The sequence below is a fragment of the Alternaria infectoria genome, assembly GCF_024043175.1.
Source record: "Alternaria infectoria strain BMP 0036 chromosome Unknown scaffold_1, whole genome shotgun sequence".
In the NCBI taxonomy this organism is placed as follows: domain Eukaryota; kingdom Fungi; phylum Ascomycota; class Dothideomycetes; order Pleosporales; family Pleosporaceae; genus Alternaria; species Alternaria infectoria.
In genome coordinates, this window is record NW_026250690.1 from 3,828,925 (window position 1) to 3,846,301 (window position 17,377).

The 17,377-nt window shown below is 52.8% G+C and overlaps 8 protein-coding genes across 8 annotated transcripts; 4 read left to right on the plus strand and 4 right to left on the minus strand.

Annotated features, from left to right (window-relative positions):
- Positions 1–216: 216 nt before the first annotated feature.
- Positions 217–1,245, minus strand: J4E92_001277 (uncharacterized protein; the record flags this gene model as incomplete). Its single annotated transcript, XM_051492690.1, has 1 exon — positions 217–1,245. One exon carries the CDS (start codon positions 1,243–1,245, stop codon positions 217–219), a length of 1,029 nt encoding a protein of 342 aa, XP_051358202.1.
- A 258-nt stretch (positions 1,246–1,503) lies between these two features.
- Positions 1,504–2,655, minus strand: J4E92_001278 (uncharacterized protein; the record flags this gene model as incomplete). The annotated part of the gene is made up of 3 exons (XM_051492691.1): positions 1,504–2,391; positions 2,441–2,593; positions 2,644–2,655. 3 exons carry the CDS (start codon positions 2,653–2,655, stop codon positions 1,504–1,506), a joined length of 1,053 nt encoding a protein of 350 aa, XP_051358203.1.
- An 871-nt stretch (positions 2,656–3,526) lies between these two features.
- On the plus strand, positions 3,527–4,333 carry ARP2 (Arp2/3 complex subunit, actin nucleation center; the record flags this gene model as incomplete). Its single annotated transcript, XM_051492692.1, has 1 exon — positions 3,527–4,333. The coding sequence occupies one exon, from the start codon at positions 3,527–3,529 to the stop codon at positions 4,331–4,333; it is 807 nt and encodes a 268-aa protein (XP_051358204.1).
- A 984-nt stretch (positions 4,334–5,317) lies between these two features.
- Positions 5,318–6,805, plus strand: J4E92_001280 (uncharacterized protein; the record flags this gene model as incomplete). Its single annotated transcript, XM_051492693.1, has 1 exon — positions 5,318–6,805. One exon carries the CDS (start codon positions 5,318–5,320, stop codon positions 6,803–6,805), a length of 1,488 nt encoding a protein of 495 aa, XP_051358205.1.
- A 229-nt stretch (positions 6,806–7,034) lies between these two features.
- J4E92_001281 (uncharacterized protein) lies at positions 7,035–10,922 on the minus strand (the record flags this gene model as incomplete). Its single annotated transcript, XM_051492694.1, has 3 exons — positions 7,035–10,548; positions 10,604–10,757; positions 10,811–10,922. The coding sequence occupies 3 exons, from the start codon at positions 10,920–10,922 to the stop codon at positions 7,035–7,037; spliced, it is 3,780 nt and encodes a 1,259-aa protein (XP_051358206.1).
- A 739-nt stretch (positions 10,923–11,661) lies between these two features.
- SMD2 (mRNA splicing protein) lies at positions 11,662–12,166 on the plus strand (the record flags this gene model as incomplete). Its single annotated transcript, XM_051492695.1, has 4 exons — positions 11,662–11,681; positions 11,733–11,765; positions 11,818–12,075; positions 12,124–12,166. 4 exons carry the CDS (start codon positions 11,662–11,664, stop codon positions 12,164–12,166), a joined length of 354 nt encoding a protein of 117 aa, XP_051358207.1.
- A 139-nt stretch (positions 12,167–12,305) lies between these two features.
- J4E92_001283 (uncharacterized protein) lies at positions 12,306–14,238 on the minus strand (the record flags this gene model as incomplete). Its single annotated transcript, XM_051492696.1, has 5 exons — positions 12,306–12,793; positions 12,843–12,977; positions 13,023–13,633; positions 13,684–14,182; positions 14,232–14,238. The coding sequence occupies 5 exons, from the start codon at positions 14,236–14,238 to the stop codon at positions 12,306–12,308; spliced, it is 1,740 nt and encodes a 579-aa protein (XP_051358208.1).
- Positions 14,239–16,367: 2,129 nt separating this feature from the next.
- On the plus strand, positions 16,368–17,303 carry J4E92_001284 (uncharacterized protein; the record flags this gene model as incomplete). Its single annotated transcript, XM_051492697.1, has 1 exon — positions 16,368–17,303. One exon carries the CDS (start codon positions 16,368–16,370, stop codon positions 17,301–17,303), a length of 936 nt encoding a protein of 311 aa, XP_051358209.1.
- Between the last annotated feature and the right edge of the window lie 74 nt (positions 17,304–17,377).

Here is a 17,377-nt window from a genome sequence, read left to right on the forward strand (position 1 = left end):
GCGTCATGAATCAAAAGCGTGACTCTAAGAGCACCATAGACTCATTCAGAAATGATCCAGAGATCTTGTCATATCTGACTTATCCCTCCATCATACTCGTCCGCATGGTCCGACATACCAGGCAGTAATTCATTGGATACAGGCTTTATCGCTGTGTATTTCCACTACTACCGCCATCGAAAACCCTCTCGTCGCTACCACACCCTCACTTCATCCTCAAGTATCTGCTGCAACATTGTCCTTCGCTCTCGCCCCAGCGCTCTGCGCTCCGATAGACCTCTCACTGAGATTCTTCGTATCTCTCACAAGAGACTTGTTGCATTCGTCGAGTACCGCTATTCGCTCTTCCAGCTTTTCTGCACGTTCTGTGCGGCTAGCGTTCAATATCGACTCCTTGTGTAAGCCCGCTGCCCGAAGATCATCCTGCGAGATAGGTTTCTCTAACAGCAACTCAGACATGGCGTCCAAGGTCGATTCGATGGTGATAAAATGTTCAGTGAAGTGAATTCGACTCCAAGTCTTTTCGGTAGCCAGAAGTTTGGTTTCCAGAGGGCTTTTACCCTCACGAAGAACTCCGACCTCACGAGCCCATTTGATGAAGTCGTTACGCACGCCTTCGATACAGCCGGGTAACAGCTTTTCTTGCAGGCGCTCGCTCGCTCCGTTGAAACCATTAGTGACTGTCACATATCCGGCCAAACAGCTTCGGAAGAGTGTCTTGACACTGGGGCTTGCATTGTATCTCCTGGGGTCAGATTTGTCTTCTGCGTCGACTGATGTTTCCAAATTAACGACGATGTATCTGAACTCATTAATGTGCAGGCCCAGCAACCCTATTAAATTTGGGTCAGGCCGCCGGGGTCTGTGAGGACCTTCTATCCAGGAGTTTTCCTTAGATGTAAGGATCGAGTTCATGATGTGTAGCGTGTGTTCCATGGCTTCGAGCCAGCCGGTAATCGATGATTTTGTGAACGAGGGAAAATGGCAAAAGTCGTGCTTCGGCGAATTCGCTTCGTACTGGTGCAGTCCTGTGTCTTTTGCCCAACTTGCAAAACAATTGAACTCCTCCTCTAGACTGACACGTGCTGGGTTCGTATACAGGATGTCCCTCTTGAGCTCTTGGGGAACAAACTTCGCGGTCTCAGTCTTATCGAAGTGGCCCAAGGTCTTGTTACACTCGTCCAAGGCACGTTTCGTAAGCTCCCGAGCCCTGTTCAGGTGGGTTTTCTGCGGCTCATCTGTCATATCGTGAAGACCGGTATCCCTCGGTTGCTAAAAGCTTTAGCTATTTGAATGTATGTCTTTTTGAAGTACTCGTATGAGGGAAGAGTGATGCTGCATTGCTTGATGTTGAGAATTCCGCACTGACTGCGCCGATGATATGACTGGCCTGTGTACTCATAGCTATGACACAAAAAGGTGACTCTAGGGTCTGAGCGGCCTCTGCTTGTACAGAGATACTCACATATTCAGTTTCGATTGACTGTCATCAGGCACCCCAGTCTACGACGAGCCACCACCCAGCTTGATCTCTCCCTCAAAACCGTTCACGTGCATAAAGTTCGCGCGTAACGGAGTCACACTCGTGTATCCCTGCGCAACCGCCCATCCATCGTTGCCCGGCTCGCTAGCCTCAACACTCTCATATACATCCTTGAAAGTCGGCGCCCACTTGAAGTGCTTGTGTGTATACCGCATGTGCGCCTGGCCCGAAGGCGTCTCTCGTCCACTGTCCGTGCCAGACGCACCGCCCTGTATCTCTGAGTTCGCCTTCAGCTCCTTCTTGCCAAACTTCTCCTCTTGCTTGCGGATCTGGCCCTCGATGTCTGATGGCGTGTCGTCTGCTTCGGAGGGTACTTCGACGACCTGGAAACAGCTTCCGCTCTTCCACGAGTTCTGTAGCATGTTTGTCCAGAGGATCTTGCGCTCTCCCACGTTCTCGACCAACGGTACGTTGACTGTGTAGAGGTGTGTGTTTGTGTCCCAGTTGTCCCACAGGTGTTGTATGAGTTTTGCGCTGAGCTCGCTCGCGTCGCTGATGATCTTAGCGTCGTGGTTGCGGTCGAAGAACGCGTACGAGAGCGCGATGGACTTCATGCCGCATACGGCCGCCTCCATCGCGCCGCCGATTGTGCCTGATGATAGAGAGAAGATGGCGGTGCTGTTGCGACCGTAGTTCGGGCCGCTGACTACGAGATCGATCGGGCCGCGGTCGGAGAAGTAGTGGTAGAGACCGATCTGTACGCAGGACGCAGGTGTGGAGTCGACGAGTACCCATTCTTCTTCATTGGATGAGGGCGGTAGAGGCGAGTTATGCGTTGTGCCATGGTTCGTGAGACGCCCTTCGGCGTTGGTTTGGAGGGGCGCAGGGCGGTAGTACGTCGGTTGTATCTGTGGCAGTGAGTATGGCGAGCGGCGTAGTAGAAGTGGTGTGTCATACCGACTTGCCCACAAGATGTGCCTTGCCTATCCATGACCTCTGTGTATGCGGAAGAACGACTGAAACGGTGTGTCCATGCTTCTGCAGTGTTGACACCAGAGAATGTACGTATGGCGAGGACTGGTCTGATGGCGGGCCATCGTCGTTGGTAACCTAGATCGATCAGTACTTGCCATTGGCTTAGTAAGATACGACAGTCTTACGAGAATATGCATGAATGCTTATGTGGACAGTGCAGCGGGTTCTGGCGACGCTGTGTTGTGGATTGGAGATGGAGATGCAGAGGGGCAGACAGTGACGTGCGCTACCAATAAGTCCGAAGCCCGTGGCAGGCAGTCACCGCCTCATCCTTCGCGTCAACACCTCTGCGCTTTCATATTTGTTTTCGCATGGCCGTTTCTTCGACAGAACGATTGCAAATGTCGTCCGCGAACGCTGCAGGGCAATGGCAAAGTCCGTCAAACTGGCAGTGGTACCTGCGCCATGGGTAGATCCGCTGATGCGCCCTGCATCGTGCCGACGATTAGAGCTTAGCTGCGAAGAAACTCGAACTTTGATGTCGCACCTGATAGCAGTGTAAACGCTTATGAACAAGACCGATGGTATGAATAGAAGTGTTTGCGACGCCGGACTTCGTCTCGCATCTCCATGGCAGATCTGAACACCCTCATTCGGGGGTTAACCATGGCCCCTCCCCCTTCCGACGTCCGCACGACAGCCGGCACTTCATCCACGACATTTCGAAACGGGAGTGCAGAGTCTACCGGCAGGTTTAGCTGTGTGTAGCTAAAACGACCAGAGCTTCGGGAGCGAAGGTGTAGAGCCGCAGGTCCCTGAAGCAGCTATTTTCGGTGTTCGTTTCTTCGGATCCCCGCCCGTGCCCGCATACCGTGAACACCATTTGTTTCAATCCTGAGACTGAACACTCGAGATGTTTATAAAGAGGCAGCGCAAGATGAGAGAGGTGATCAGTATACCCAACCTACCTTCACCCACCACTTCAACGTCTTCAAGCTCCCTACCTTGAAGCTCTCTATTCCATCATCCAGCGACCCATAATCATCTAAACACCAACACATCATCAAAATGGTTATCAACGTTCCCACCGCCTCCCTCGAGGGACAAGTCGCTCTCATCACCGGTGCTGGTCGCGGCATTGGAAGGGGTTGTGCTATCGAGCTCGGCAAGCGCGGCGCCTCCGTCATCGTTAACTACGTTTCATCCGAAGGCCCAGCGAACGAGGTCTGCGAAATTATCAAGGGCTTCAACAACGGTGCCAAAGCCGTAGCCATCAAGGCCGATGTCAGCAAAGTCAGTGAGATCAACAGACTATTCGAGGAGGCGAAGAAGGCATTCGGCAAGATCAACATCGTCATGAGCAACTCAGGAACCGAGAGCTGGGACGTGACAGAGGAGATCAGCGAGGAGAAGTACGACCACGTATTCAACCTGAACACAAGAGCGCAATTCTTCGTTGGCCAAACCGCATATAAGCACATCGAGGACAACGGCCGCATCATCCTGATGAGCTCCATTGCTGCCGGTCTTCTCGGTGTCAAGGACCACGCCCTCTACAATGCCTCCAAGATGGCCGTCATCGGTTTCATCAAGGCATTCGCAACCGACTTCGGAAAGCGTGGCATCACCGTCAACGGTGTCGCGCCAGGAGGTATCAAGTCGGACATGTTCACACAGAACGCCTGGCATTACATCCCCGGCGGTTCGCCTGACTGGCCAGCGGAGAAGATCGAGACTCTCATGGCAAACCACTGCCCGCTTGGAAGGTGTGCCGTACCTGAGGATGTTGCGAGGGTCGTCGCTTTCCTCGCATCAGCGGACGGTGGCTGGGTCAACGGTCAAGTGCTGACCATCTCCGGTGGATCATCGCAGTAAGCTGAGACTGAGGTGGTAATGATGAACGAATGACGGCAACATTGTATGTTTTCCAGCGCATTTGATAGAGAGCCTAGTTCGTGGCCATCGCTCGAACAAAAAGAATGAACCATAACAACATCACTTGATTCGTTTCCTGCATGTGCAAAAATCACAAACTGTGTGTCATGATTGAGGTCTGTGGGCGCGACCTTGGAAGGCTCCACATACCCTGCCAAGACTTACGTCACCAAACGCGATCAGGCAACGCCATCACGTGGTTCGATCTGCCCGGGCACCTGGGCACTCATACAAGAAAAAGCCTAAACAGGCCTGCGGACTACATCAAGACAAAGACCTGCAATGTAGGTGGCCTAACGTCAACGTAGGCTCTAGGGTGTTCAGGTTTTTCCTGGGTTAGCGTGCGGGCATACCTACTTTACACACCCTGCGACCTGTATCAGGATGTATTTTGGTCGACTAACGAAAATTAAGCGTCTGCCATGAACAGGATCTTGTCATTCGTAGGGGATTTCGACTTAGCCCAGCACGGTGGACCTTTCCTATAACCACGGTACTGCGGTGACACGCTGAACACCCCAGCAAACAACACCAAAGCTATCTCAATCACAACGTATACCAAAGTCCACTCTTTATGACTAGTCTGAACTCGGACCAGGCTGCAGTTTGAGTTAATGGCGCACTCTATTCATTCCAGACGTTTCCCTCATCGCTTCCATAGGAACTTCAAACTACCAGTAAGAAGACGGCAGTTTGGCATCCGACCACACACCCAAAGTTTGAATATTCATGTAGGTCATATGAGCAGAATTTTATGTGATAATTTTGTAAGAGACTCTCCCCTATAAATACTCTCTACTTCTACTTCATACCTATTTATCTCACAACTTACAAACCCCTCTCTTGGTCACCACCACTAAGCAAAACTTTCATAATACATCCGCAATCTCAAGCAGTCAAGAACAGAACCCCTGTTCTTTCATCATGTCGGACTCCAAACTGTCTAAGTGCAGGCTGAGCGATTTCCCCGAAGAACTCCTTTGCGGAATCCTAGACCAAGTCGGCTCCGGCATCGATGAAGAATACGTCCCCGGCACCACACAGACTCTCCTCTCTCTATCCGCTACCAGCCGTCAGTTCAATCGACTCACAGAGTCTTACCTCTACAAAACCATCAAGACCGATCACTTTCGTTGCAGAAAGCTCGTTCAGCGTCTAGAGGACGATCCCACTCTAGTCACACACATCAAGCGACTCGTCTGGGACAAAAAGCCAAGCGAAACTCCCAAATGGTACGGAGCGCTGTCGGGTCGGTTGAGTACACCAAATCTCGCACGGGTATTCAACATATCCAATATCCCGTCGCACTGGAAGTCTAGCGACTGGAGGGATAAATGTTCCGCACTAGCTCTAGTCTTGGTGCTCACTCCACGGGTAGAAGCCCTGGAAATTATGGACACGGATTTCCGATTTCGCATGAGCGACGGCAGATACGGGCCATCTTTATGGTCCACGCTGAGGCGATACCCCGATCCCAGGCTTACCGAGCGCTTCGCCAACATGCGTACGCTACGATTTGGCCATCAAGACGTGGACTTGGAAGCGCTTTTATATGCCCTTCGATTACCAGCTCTACGTACACTGAGCTTCAAAGGCGAGCTTGTGGACAAGGACAGATTCAATCACGGAGTTGTTCGACCGATGAATCCCTCCTTGGCACGATGCGCACAGCTGGCAAGGCTCCCGCCTCGAAGCTCACCTATCGAGTATCTCCACATCGAGAATAGCGCTATCCACTCGAAACATGTCGCCATGATCCTGCGCTCTATCAAGAATCTCAAAGACTTCAGCTTGACGTTCGCCGGAACCAGAACCGAACCCTCAATCAGCAGAGCCATCTACGAACACAACGGATACGGAGTACCAGCTTTACACTATCCTACCCTACTTGGAGCTATCATGGAGCATTCCAACTCGTTGAAGAGCCTCACTCTACAGACGAACCTGTCGCACGAGCCTAACATATACAACACAGCTGCGGCAGGATGCCTACGATTGGAACAAGTCCGCAACCTTGAGTACCTCAGAACCGATATAGTAACCCTATATCGCGACGAAACGACGAACCCGGACCGGCAACAACACGAAATCTTCAACTCCCTTCCGCCTGGCATACGTCGGCTTGACCTCGATATGTACGAACCAACATGGCCGTACTTTAGGTGTCCGAAGGCTGCACTTATGAGTCTAGCTATGGACTGTGCGCAGAAGTATCCACTATTTAAAGACGTACGTGTATTGAGACACACCACACATGAATCGAAGTTGTGGGGGGCGTTTTCGAAGGTTTACAGGGAGGTTGAGAATGCCTTCGGAGCACAAGGGGTGTCTATTCGGTTCTGCCCTCGCACCAAGCAAGCCAGCAGTTCAGATGACATGTACACTCCGCTGAGGAAAAGCAAGAGTGTCTAATCTAAAGTATTCATTGGGTATATAGAGACGCGCGTTCCACGCTCGTTGTTCGTTCGCAGCCTGCCTGCTGGAAGCAAGGCCTGCTGAACCATCTATGGACTAGTATACAAAAATCGAATCATTCCTCGTGTGTTCATGCCGTGTTATTGCAAATCGCTAAACGCCGATAAAGTCACAAAGTGTGACAAGGGGTATGCAGAATCGTGAACGCCGTGAATGTCCCTCAGCCTCAAACCGTGGGCTCTTCGGGTGTTTTCCCCATATCCTCCCTCTCGTCCTCTGGGCTCTTGGGCTCAAGCTTGATACTAGCGTCTAGGATTTTGCTCGTGACTTCGTTGATATCTGCCTCCTTGTTGGCTGCGCCGACGACTTCCTCGATCATGGCGGCGAAGTCGACAGTCATGCCACCGACGTTCATCTTGAGTAGCGAAGCGGCATCTGGACCGGCATTTCCGTCAACACTTCCGCGTTTAGAGCCGTTTTCCATGTCCAACATCATGGTCTCATTGTCGAATATGTTATCGCCACTCCACAGGCCTACAGTAGAAGTGTTGGGGTCTTCGTAGAGGTCAAAGCCCAGTCCCAGTGAGCCGTTCTTCGACGGCGAGCTGCTCACAGGCATGTCACTGGACAGAAAGTCATCAGCCAGGAACTCGCTAAATTGAGCATCACTGCGACCGGGTGTTGTAAATGTGGGAAAAGCTGAGAAGTCGATAGTCTGGGAAGGCGACGAGATCGGGTGGTCGGATAGAAGTGCATTGAGCTGACGGGTGAACGGTGTGTCAGGTGCAGCTGTTGTCGAACGGGTGACACGAGGACTCAGGATATTGCGGGATGGCGTTGAAGGCGCATCTCCGTTCCCTGCACCTCGTCTCGGCGTCAGAGCAACACGTTTGCGCGTGCTTGGAGTAGGGGTCTTTAGAGGATCTTGGGCGATCTGGTCCCTCGTAGGCGTGCTCTTCGGCGTAGGTTTCCGAGAAGCAGGGTCTTCGAAAAGATGGGCAAGATCGTCTGTCTCTGCGGCAGGGGGTGGTGGGCAGTTCTCCTTATCCGGATTTTCTTGGTCGACGATGGCCACTTGCGCCACTGGCTGCTTGAAGTACCACATAGTCTTTGACTCGCACGGAATGCAGCCATCGTGTCCTATACCAGCGTTTGCGCAACGTCCACACGGTCGTTCGCGGTCACAGCCTCTCTTAAGCTCCTTGCATCGCTGGCAACGGGGCTTCTTGGGTGCGTCATCGTCAGGGACATACATTGGGGTGGCAATTGGAGTCGCAGCGACGGGGGCTGGAGGTGGGTCGGCTAGCGTCTTACGCCGACCTTGTTTCCTAGGTGATGGGAAAAGTAGCCGCCTTGTAGGCTTTGGCGTGAGGTCTTGGTCGATGTCAATAGGAGAGGTTTTGCTCCCTCTAACGCCAGCAGGGCTTGACTCAATGGCTCGCTCGAAGGCAGCTTTAGCTTCTTCAGGGTCGAGCTCACCCCTACTGGGTGCGACAGCTGGCGGTGCCATTGTTCCATCAACGGGCCTGTCAATGGATGAAGCAGCTTGATCTTGCTCAGCTGGCATAGCAGCGTCAGACTCTGGCATGATGGCGTCGGACATGAGATCATCACCACCAGTCATAGACTTGGAGCGTGACCCCGCCTTCTGCTGCCTTTTGCGGTTGGCGAGACGCGCAGCGCGATCCCATACCTTCTGCGGCCTCATCGAAAACTTCTTGATAAGCCAGAGTCCGCACGGGTTACAGAGGTTGAGTTCTTCAAATGCCTCAGAAGACTTCGCAGCCATGATGTCCTTGTCTTCGCGTGTCAGGTTGTTCTTGAAGATACGGTATTTCGGCTCAGCGTCCTCAGAGGATGATTCAATCACTTCGTATGCGATGATGTCGGTGCTAGCAGTATCGGTAGACAGCTCAATATCCTTAGGTGTGCCATTCTCTACGCGTGTGTAGGCCTTTCTCCATGTGACTGTGTCGATCTCTCCGCAGTTCACACAGTGTGGTGGCATTTCGCCTTTCCGAATAGCCGCGTCCAGCCGGTCTTTGATAACCCTCTTCCTCTTCGCGCCGGATCCACTTCGTGGGTAGCCACACTCGGAGGGCGTGGGCGCATCAGACATGGGCTCTGCTCCAGACCATGTGTGTGACCTTGGTAGTCCTCTCGGCTTAGACGGCTTAGTTTGCTTCGGCGGGAGGTTTGGGGTTGCAGAGCGACTGTAGACTTGCGCTTCACTCTCCGCAGTCGGGGAGATATGCGACATCATGCCATCCGGCGAACCGGCTGTCGATACCGTAGCTCGTGACTTCTGTACAGCGTTTTTATCCCCGAGGTTATCATCTTGATGTACCATGGACAGCCTTGCGATCAGATCACTGTCATCATTTGTGTCGTTTCCTTGGAAATAGACTGAGTTGAAAATGTCCTGGTCCATGGTGTCGAAATCAAAAGTATGAGCTGTCATGTCCATCTCAATGCTCTGAGTGACTGGCTGTGTGACAGATTCGCGACGATGATCCTGGGATTGTCCATTCCAAAGCTTTTCAAAATCCATATTATCGCCGTCTCGACTAGCCGGCATGTCGCTAACGAAACCGGAATCGTTTGGAGGTTGTGTTGGGAGGTCAGGGCTTGAGGCATCGGGCGATGTGGTTCGGACTGGTGCGATTGGCGGGGATGACGGCATCGGAGTATCTCCTGGGCTTCCATCTCTTTCATCTGCAGACTCCATCGCATTGTCTGAGAAGACGCTACTCTCATACGGAGACACGTATGGTCGTCCTCCATCCATGGATCCATGTCTTAAAGCACTAGGGGCGGGTGGGCGGCGTGATCCTCGTTGACTAAACTTTTCACCGGGGCGAGGCGTTGGCGCACGGGGCACCATATCTGAAGCGGCGCCTGAATTGCTGAGAGAAGGCTTGAGTAGGCGTACAGATGCCGCTGTGCTGGCTGTAACGCGCAGCGAATCATTGTGGGCGTTGAGCGGTGTATTCCTCGGTCTCGTGGTCTGCGTGATCCGTGCCCTCTTCTTCGGAGGTCCGTCTTCCTGTGGCTCGATGACATAAGAATCGCTAAACTGGAACTGCTGGGTCGGCTGGGCACCTTCACTTCTGACAGAGGTCCGTGACGCTGGTCGGGAGGGTGGATTGTACTGATAGTGATGGAATGAGAGAGTGCTCATAGCAGGACTGGAAGCCCTAGTCGGCTGAGACATGAACGACATGTTCGACTGATCGTAGAAGGAGTCGTTCCGGGGTGGCTCTTGTGACGGGCTTTGGCGAGTAAGCATCTGGTGAAAGGGCTCAACACCACCAATGGAAGGACGTGGCGAAGCCTGTGCGGGGTATGGGCTGGGCTGGGCCAGGTGACCCAATGCAGGGTTCTCCTTGAGAAAGTCGGACCAGGCGTTGTAATCGAACCCTTCAGGCATCAGCTGACTGAGGCTGTGGTACCGCTCCATGTTCTCGACATATTCCTTTTGCATGCATGTCGGAACAGGCACCAGCTTCAGTTTGACCTCCAGGGTTTCCTTGATTCCGTTCGAAAAGATGCCAAGAATGTTCTTGCACACGCGACCAGTGACCATGGTTTGGGAATCTTTGGCGGGGGCATTGGGAGTCGGCGATGCTGAAGCGAGGATCCATGATAGCATGCCCTGACCAACCAGCGGCGTTTCGTACTCGGAGAAGTCGTAAGCGTATACGGTGTAGTCGTGACCTAGTTTGGCTACGAGTTCGGGACTGTAACAGTGAGCAAGCTGTTTCAATTAACCAATAAGCGGAGGAGTCGGCCCACCTTGCAGTCACAATAGCCTGAATGCAGGTCTTGAGTTCGATGACTCCCACTTCGGTGGTCTCGTCCAGCGACACGACAGGCACGTTCAGCACGCTTGGCAGACGGGCCAGGCAGTTTGACTTGTTCTGGTCATCGAATGTATAGAGTACTTTGACTGTGGTGCAGCTGTGTTAGATCAAGTCGTGATGAATGAGCAGATGTGCTTGCCTCGCATTTGCCTGCGCGGTATTTCGTCCATTGTGCTCTCCTCGGCAGCGGACGGTGTGGGCGCGTGCTGCATCGCACCAGGATCCGGCGTGGTACTTGAGGGCGTCGACATGGCTGCCTATGAGATTGACAAAGGATAGGAGGGCCGTGATGAAGAGAGGAGAAGGTTGTCGGGGGCGACGGGGTGGTCTATGTTATATCGCGATCGGTGGCTGGCGTGCGATCATCGCGAACGCGTTCGAGGTGAACTAAGAAGCGAGACTAAAAGCGACAAGAAGACGAATTGGCGGGGTAAACGGGTCTTTAAATATTTTCGCGTGTAGATGAATCCGAATTAGGCAACAGCACGCGTAAAGTGGCAGAGAGAAGGAACGTAGAGGGCGTCGTGAAAGAGGTCGTGTGGTGAAAGTGAAGTTGCATGCACGAGCTCGGAGGTTTGACGCTACCCGCTTCGCGCTAACGCGGGGAGGACAAAGACGCGTGACGCACCTTCCATGCTAAAGTTTCAGCCCCACTCCCGACGCGTTGATTGGCTTCAACCGCGGATAAAGTGTAGCTCCAGATCCGATTCTGCCAAGCTCGCTCACTTCATCGCCCTGCCTCATATCGTCGCCGACCGATCCACCTCATCCAAGCGCGTTGCCGTGGTGTTCCTCCTTTCTAAAACTAGGTCAGTCTTTCCGCTCCTGGTCTGTGCATATCTTTTGCGCGGCCCCATCCTTGCGCGCTACTTCCCTGAGCAGCGTATATCAAAATTCGCAGGCAGAAGCTCGAGAGCTAGAAAGTTAACCTGTAACAGTCCCAAACCCATATAGCAAATCTCCCCCTGCTACCTTGCACAATTCGACACCATGGTGGACGCAAAGATTCAGTATGTATTACTGCTAGAACATTCACCGCTACATGAGCTAACCTTGCGCAGAGAGCTTCTATCCAAGCCGCGTTCGGAGTTGACGTACGTACACCCTCCAATCCACAACAATTCCTGTACTGACATTGCTGCCTAGCGAGTACGAAGTTGCTCAGGTCGAAGAACATGAGCTCACCACCGGCCCCCTCTCCATCCTCCAGACCGCCGTCCGCTCGCGCACACAAGTCCTGATCTCGTGCCGAAACAACCGCAAGATTCTCGCACGTGTCAAGGCTTTCGACCGTCATTGCAACATGGTTCTCGAGAACGCGAAAGAGATGTGGACTGAGACTCCACGGTTAGCCAACGGCAGCTACGGAAGGAAGGTCAACAAGGACCGCTTCATTTCCAAGCTGTGCGTTCAAATTACACTCTACATTTGCGCATGCGCTGACTTTTATAGGTTCCTACGCGGCGACTCGGTCATTCTTGTATTGCTATCATAAGAGCTTGGAAGCACTGGGGATTTGGGACGGTAGCGCCAGATCGAGCGCACGAAATGGAGTTGGAATGAATTAAAAGTTACATAACCGTCGCGAAATCGGCGAGGAACACCGAACGAATCAAACAACGATACCCCAACTTCTACTTCTTCAACCCGTCACTCAGGCCCAGTAGGAGCTCCGCGAGGCCATGCGCGCCAGGGTCTGGAACCTCTTGGAAACCCTGGCCTCCAACGTAGACCGTTCGCCCCAAGCTCGCTTTCATACCCTTCGTCCCTTGCGCGCCACCTTGTGCCGCCGCAGCCGCTTTGTCGATACTTTCCGTCTTAGACAGCGTCTCAACGAACGGATAGAGGGCATCCATCAGCGTTCGGTCACCGGGTTTGGCAGGAGTGTATTTGCCGAGTGCCTTGAGCGATGAGTCAAGGGCCTCGGACCAGATTGCGGGTGTGACAGGCTGTGGCGACGAGGGCGCGTTTTGGCGCAATCCATGCGCCAGCGCATTCAAGAAGATGGCGTAGATTGCACCTGACGTGCCGTCCATAGCCAGTTCCACCACTTGAATGATGTGATTCATGAGGATCAGCAGATCATCTGTCTCCTTTGCCGTTTCGAGCATCTCGAGAATTGCTGTTGGGTGTCAGCGCCAGGCATCAATGCACACGTGATGATAGCCTACCTTCTGCGCCACGCTTGAGTCCTATTCCGCAATCGCCATCTCCAACTATTGTGTCATATCGGGTGACGTCTGGCTCAGCCTTGATGAGTCTGTTCAGCGCAACTGTCAAGGTTGACTTGGCCTGGGCATAGTTGACTACTCAAGTTAGCGGGCGTCATACGCAGCTCTGCAGGTACTTACCTCTCAGATCACTTGGCTGAATATCCTCTTCATCCACCTGCTCCTCGTTCTTCTTCGCTTCTCCCCGTCTCGCCCATGTGCTGCTACTAATCGCCGCAGACCAGCCACTTGCCTCGGCAGGCGCATCAAGCAGCTCGAGCATTGAAGTGTCGGCGACTCTAAGCAAGCTAATGGAGAAGCCCAATCCGTTCAAACTGGTCATGAAGGTGCCAGCTAGAATACGCACTGGCTTGATCTTGAAGCTGTCCGCCAATTGCTCGACGACTTCGTTCGTGATTCCGCTTAGCTCGAGTGGACTGACACCTCCCAGGTTGTTGACCAGTAGTACCACATCGTCCTTGTCGGTGATCTTGGAGAAGCTTCGGTCCTGGTCCGCTACGTCCAGACAATGCGACAACATTGTCTTTACAAGACCAGGTAGATCGATCTTCTTGCGCTCTGAACCGGCTTCATTATGGATGCCCATTCCAATCTCGACTAGGCCTTCAGCCAGCTCGTCTTCCTCTGCCTCTCGGCGACCTGGCACGTGGACGTGAGCCAGTGAAGAGCCGATCGAGACGGTGTTGTCTGCGACGAGCTGGGCCATCTGCGTTACATCTTTGAGATTCGCTCTACAATGATGTCAGCTTCCTTATAGGCATGATGTTGGTGTGGTGCATACCCTTTAGCAGCAAGCGCACCGGCAATCTTCTGGACGAGCACTGTTCCCGCAATACCTCTGCGTCCGACCTTACCTCCTTTCGCACGCCCTACACCCGCATCGTCGCCGACTACCACCATGTCGACTTCAATACCAGCAGCGCGCGCCTTCTCTACGGCCATGCCGAAGTTGAGCACATCGCCAGTGTAGTTCATCACAATCACGAGGACGCCTTTGTCTTTTTGGATGCGATGAAGAATGCATCTTCGCACCTGCTCTGCACTTGGCGACGCGAAGATTGTACCTGCAACTGCTCCGGACAAAAGGCCAGCACCGACAAACGATGCGAATGAAGGCTCGTGACCACTACCACCTCCAGAAACTATGCTGACTTGCGATGCGCCATTCTTGCGGTAGACGATCTTGTTGTTGATGTCGCATTGCACGGATGGGTTCGTCTGAGGGATGCTGAGTAGCGCGGTGTTGACGAGGTGTGTCGGGTCGTGGATGAAGTGTCTCGCTGAGTACGTTAACTATCTGATCGCATAGGTTTTGATGGGAATGCATACATGACATTGTGATTACTATATGTCCAGCTCAATGGAGTGCGCAAATTGGTGTAGAACGACGGAACACAGAGCGGATGGAAATCGCAAAAGTAGCATGACGAAAGACCAAGAAACCTTCAATACCCGACCCGACAATCAATCATTCCACCATTCCTTCGTGTCATTTGACATATGCCGACATAGCCAGTGGCCACACGGAATCGCGTCCGCGTTCCGTCTTGTTTCCAGGCATTTGGAGAGCTCCAGTACTCTAAGTGGGGTTGCGCAGATGCGTGAGGGGTAGCTTTGCGTTACTGTGGGGTCGCTCCTTCCCCCGAACCCCGAGATGTCAGCAAGCATAGCTGCCGGCTTCCTTTTCTGGGCGATGCCGTACCAAGTTTCGGTCTTCCGACCACTCCTACACCAAGCATTGAAACTACGACGAGCCTCATACGGAACAGGTCCGGGAGACTGGATTTCTTGTATATGACCATGCTTGCTTTTTCGATCTCGGCATTCGACAATCAGATCTCACCTACGTGCCCAGAGCTCATTACCCAACAATACGACTTTGGGCATGAATGACCGATTGCCGCCGTGATGATCATCAACTGGGCACGAAGCCCCTGCGTTTGTGGAGGAGATGGCGAGACGCGCTCATTCCTACCATTAGGCCGCTATTGCAGTTATGGAGCGGTACCCAGAGTGTGAGTTGATGGCACACACCCGTGATTGTCCGAGCCTTCGACTGGCTATGGTACCTTCGCTACCACGAAGTTTGTGCGGAGCCACATGGACTCGCACACATCTGGGAGAATCTCAATATCTCATGTAGCTTCACACTTACATTCACTACCCGCCTGCCTTAACAATCATGTCTCAGCTGGAAACCTCCGTTTCGTGCGCTGAGAAACGTTACAAAATCAATGCAAAGAGAAGTCCACTATACGCCCTTCCCTACGAGGTCCTAGCCCATATCCGGGGGTACTTGGATCACACCGAGAAGACTTGCTTTGCGCTGTCAGGCGCCAAGTTCTTCAAAAGTTTCCCATCCATCACTGTTCCAGAAGAGAAAGTCGGCGATACCAAGATCGACGTCTATCTTCGGCTTCTGAGAGACGACTTCTACAGAGAAGCCCACAAACGACCGGGGATCTGGTGCGTTTATTGTGCAGATGTACACAAGGATACGCACTTCATCGAGAGCATGCTCTGTCGCCCACGGCAGGAACGCAAATGTTCCTCTACACTCAGACTGTGCCCACACAGGTCTTACTCTCTGGACTACTTGAGAGATAAGGTAGAAAGAGCTGTATCTCTTAGGGGTAGGCAGGCCATGTACTTTAGTCTCCGGTGCTATACTTGCGAAACAGAGTTGAAAAAAAGCCAGATACACTTCACCAATTGTGCCGTCACATACGATCAGAAGTCTGGAGACTATGTCATGAGAAGTGACATAACCATAGGCTTTTCGAAAGCAAAATGCTCGGGTTTACATACAGAAGCGCGTAGAGTCCTACAAAAACTCGATTTCACAGCGTGTCTTCACAGACAAATTTCTGAGGAAAGCACCATAAACCGGTTTGTCGATGCCGAGACCGGGGTCGTCAAAGCAGAAAAGCAGGACCAAACCCATCGCGTACATTGCGAGCACTGTAAAACGATGGTACGAACCAGATACGTCAAATCCTTGTGTTTTTCGCCTCACAAGCCAGGAGCAGCAGCAGCGGAAACCGGACTGAAGATAGATATTATACGTAACTTGGGCAAATTGTCAAACGAAGACGACCCGACATGGAGAGCGCATCTTCGAAAGCGGCAATTGAAAGTCACAAAGGATTAAGGCGACCTGGGTTCGGCTCGATCTGGGTTGGATACCACGATGAGAGAGTGGGAAAGCAAGAGCTACGTGCATGGCCGCCAAGATGGAGAGCGGTCGGGCCTCACGGAGTAGGTTCGGCTTTGAAAAGCTACCCCACCATCTGATAAGATTCTAATCTACACCCCACCAACCCGTCGCGTCGAGCTCCAGCCATCGCGTCCTCAGGCAATCCGTCTCATCTTTCAAGTTACGCGTCGTATTGCTGAACTTCGAAATAATCACCTCAAAATACCACAACCCGCATTTGTCTTTTATATCTAAACCTCAACGCGAAGATGGCACACCCTGGCACCGCCCATAAATACACCAAAGGCCTCATCGCCTTCGAACATGCCTCGCCTCACCCTTCGTCCTCCTACAACACCATCCTCTGGATAGGCGGGCTGACAGACGGCCTCCTCACCGTCCCCTACCCCTCGCTCATCGCTGCCTCCCTCCCATCAACCTGGTCTCTTGCCGAAGTCCTCCTTACATCCTCCTACAGCGGTTGGGGCACCGGTAGCCTGGCGCGAGACGCGACTGAACTCGGGGAATGCGTGGCACACTTCAAGAAATTGAGACCGGGGAAGAAGATTGTGCTTATGGGGCATTCGACAGGATGTCAGGACATCATGGAGTACTTGCTTGGAAAGGGAGCAGAGGGGAGGGACAAAGTGGATGGCGTGATACTACAGGGTGGTGTAAGTGATAGGGAAGCGTGGGAAGATTATTACAAAGATGGACGAGATAGGGAACAGCTCGAAAGAGCGATTGAGACGGCGTATGCCTTGATACACACGGCGAAGGAGGATGAGGTCGTGTCGCCGGAAAGCAATCGTGTGTTTAAAGACATGGGCGGCCCCCTCAACGCCTACCGCGCATACTCCCTCCTCGCCAAAGGCGGCGACGACGATTACTTCTCCAGCGACCTATCCGACGAACACTTCGCGACTACATTCGGCGCGATACCAAAGACCACACCGGTGTGCTTTTTACTAGGGGCTGAGGACCCCTACGTCCCTACGAGCATCGACCGTGCCGCCCTGCTCCAGCGCTGGACGAGGATAATACGGGAAGGCGGTGGTGTTGTGGATGATGAAGATGGTGGTGTGATACCGGGTGCACATCATAATCTTGATGGGGATCCGGAGGAGGTTGTGCAGGATCTGGTCAGGAGGGTGCTTGGGTTTGTTACGGGATTGGACGATAAGACTAGGTCGTGGTATGCGTAGTTTCTCACAGAAATGACGGACACACAATTCTTCAAGTAATGTATTACCGTGGCATGCTAACCATGCACACCACT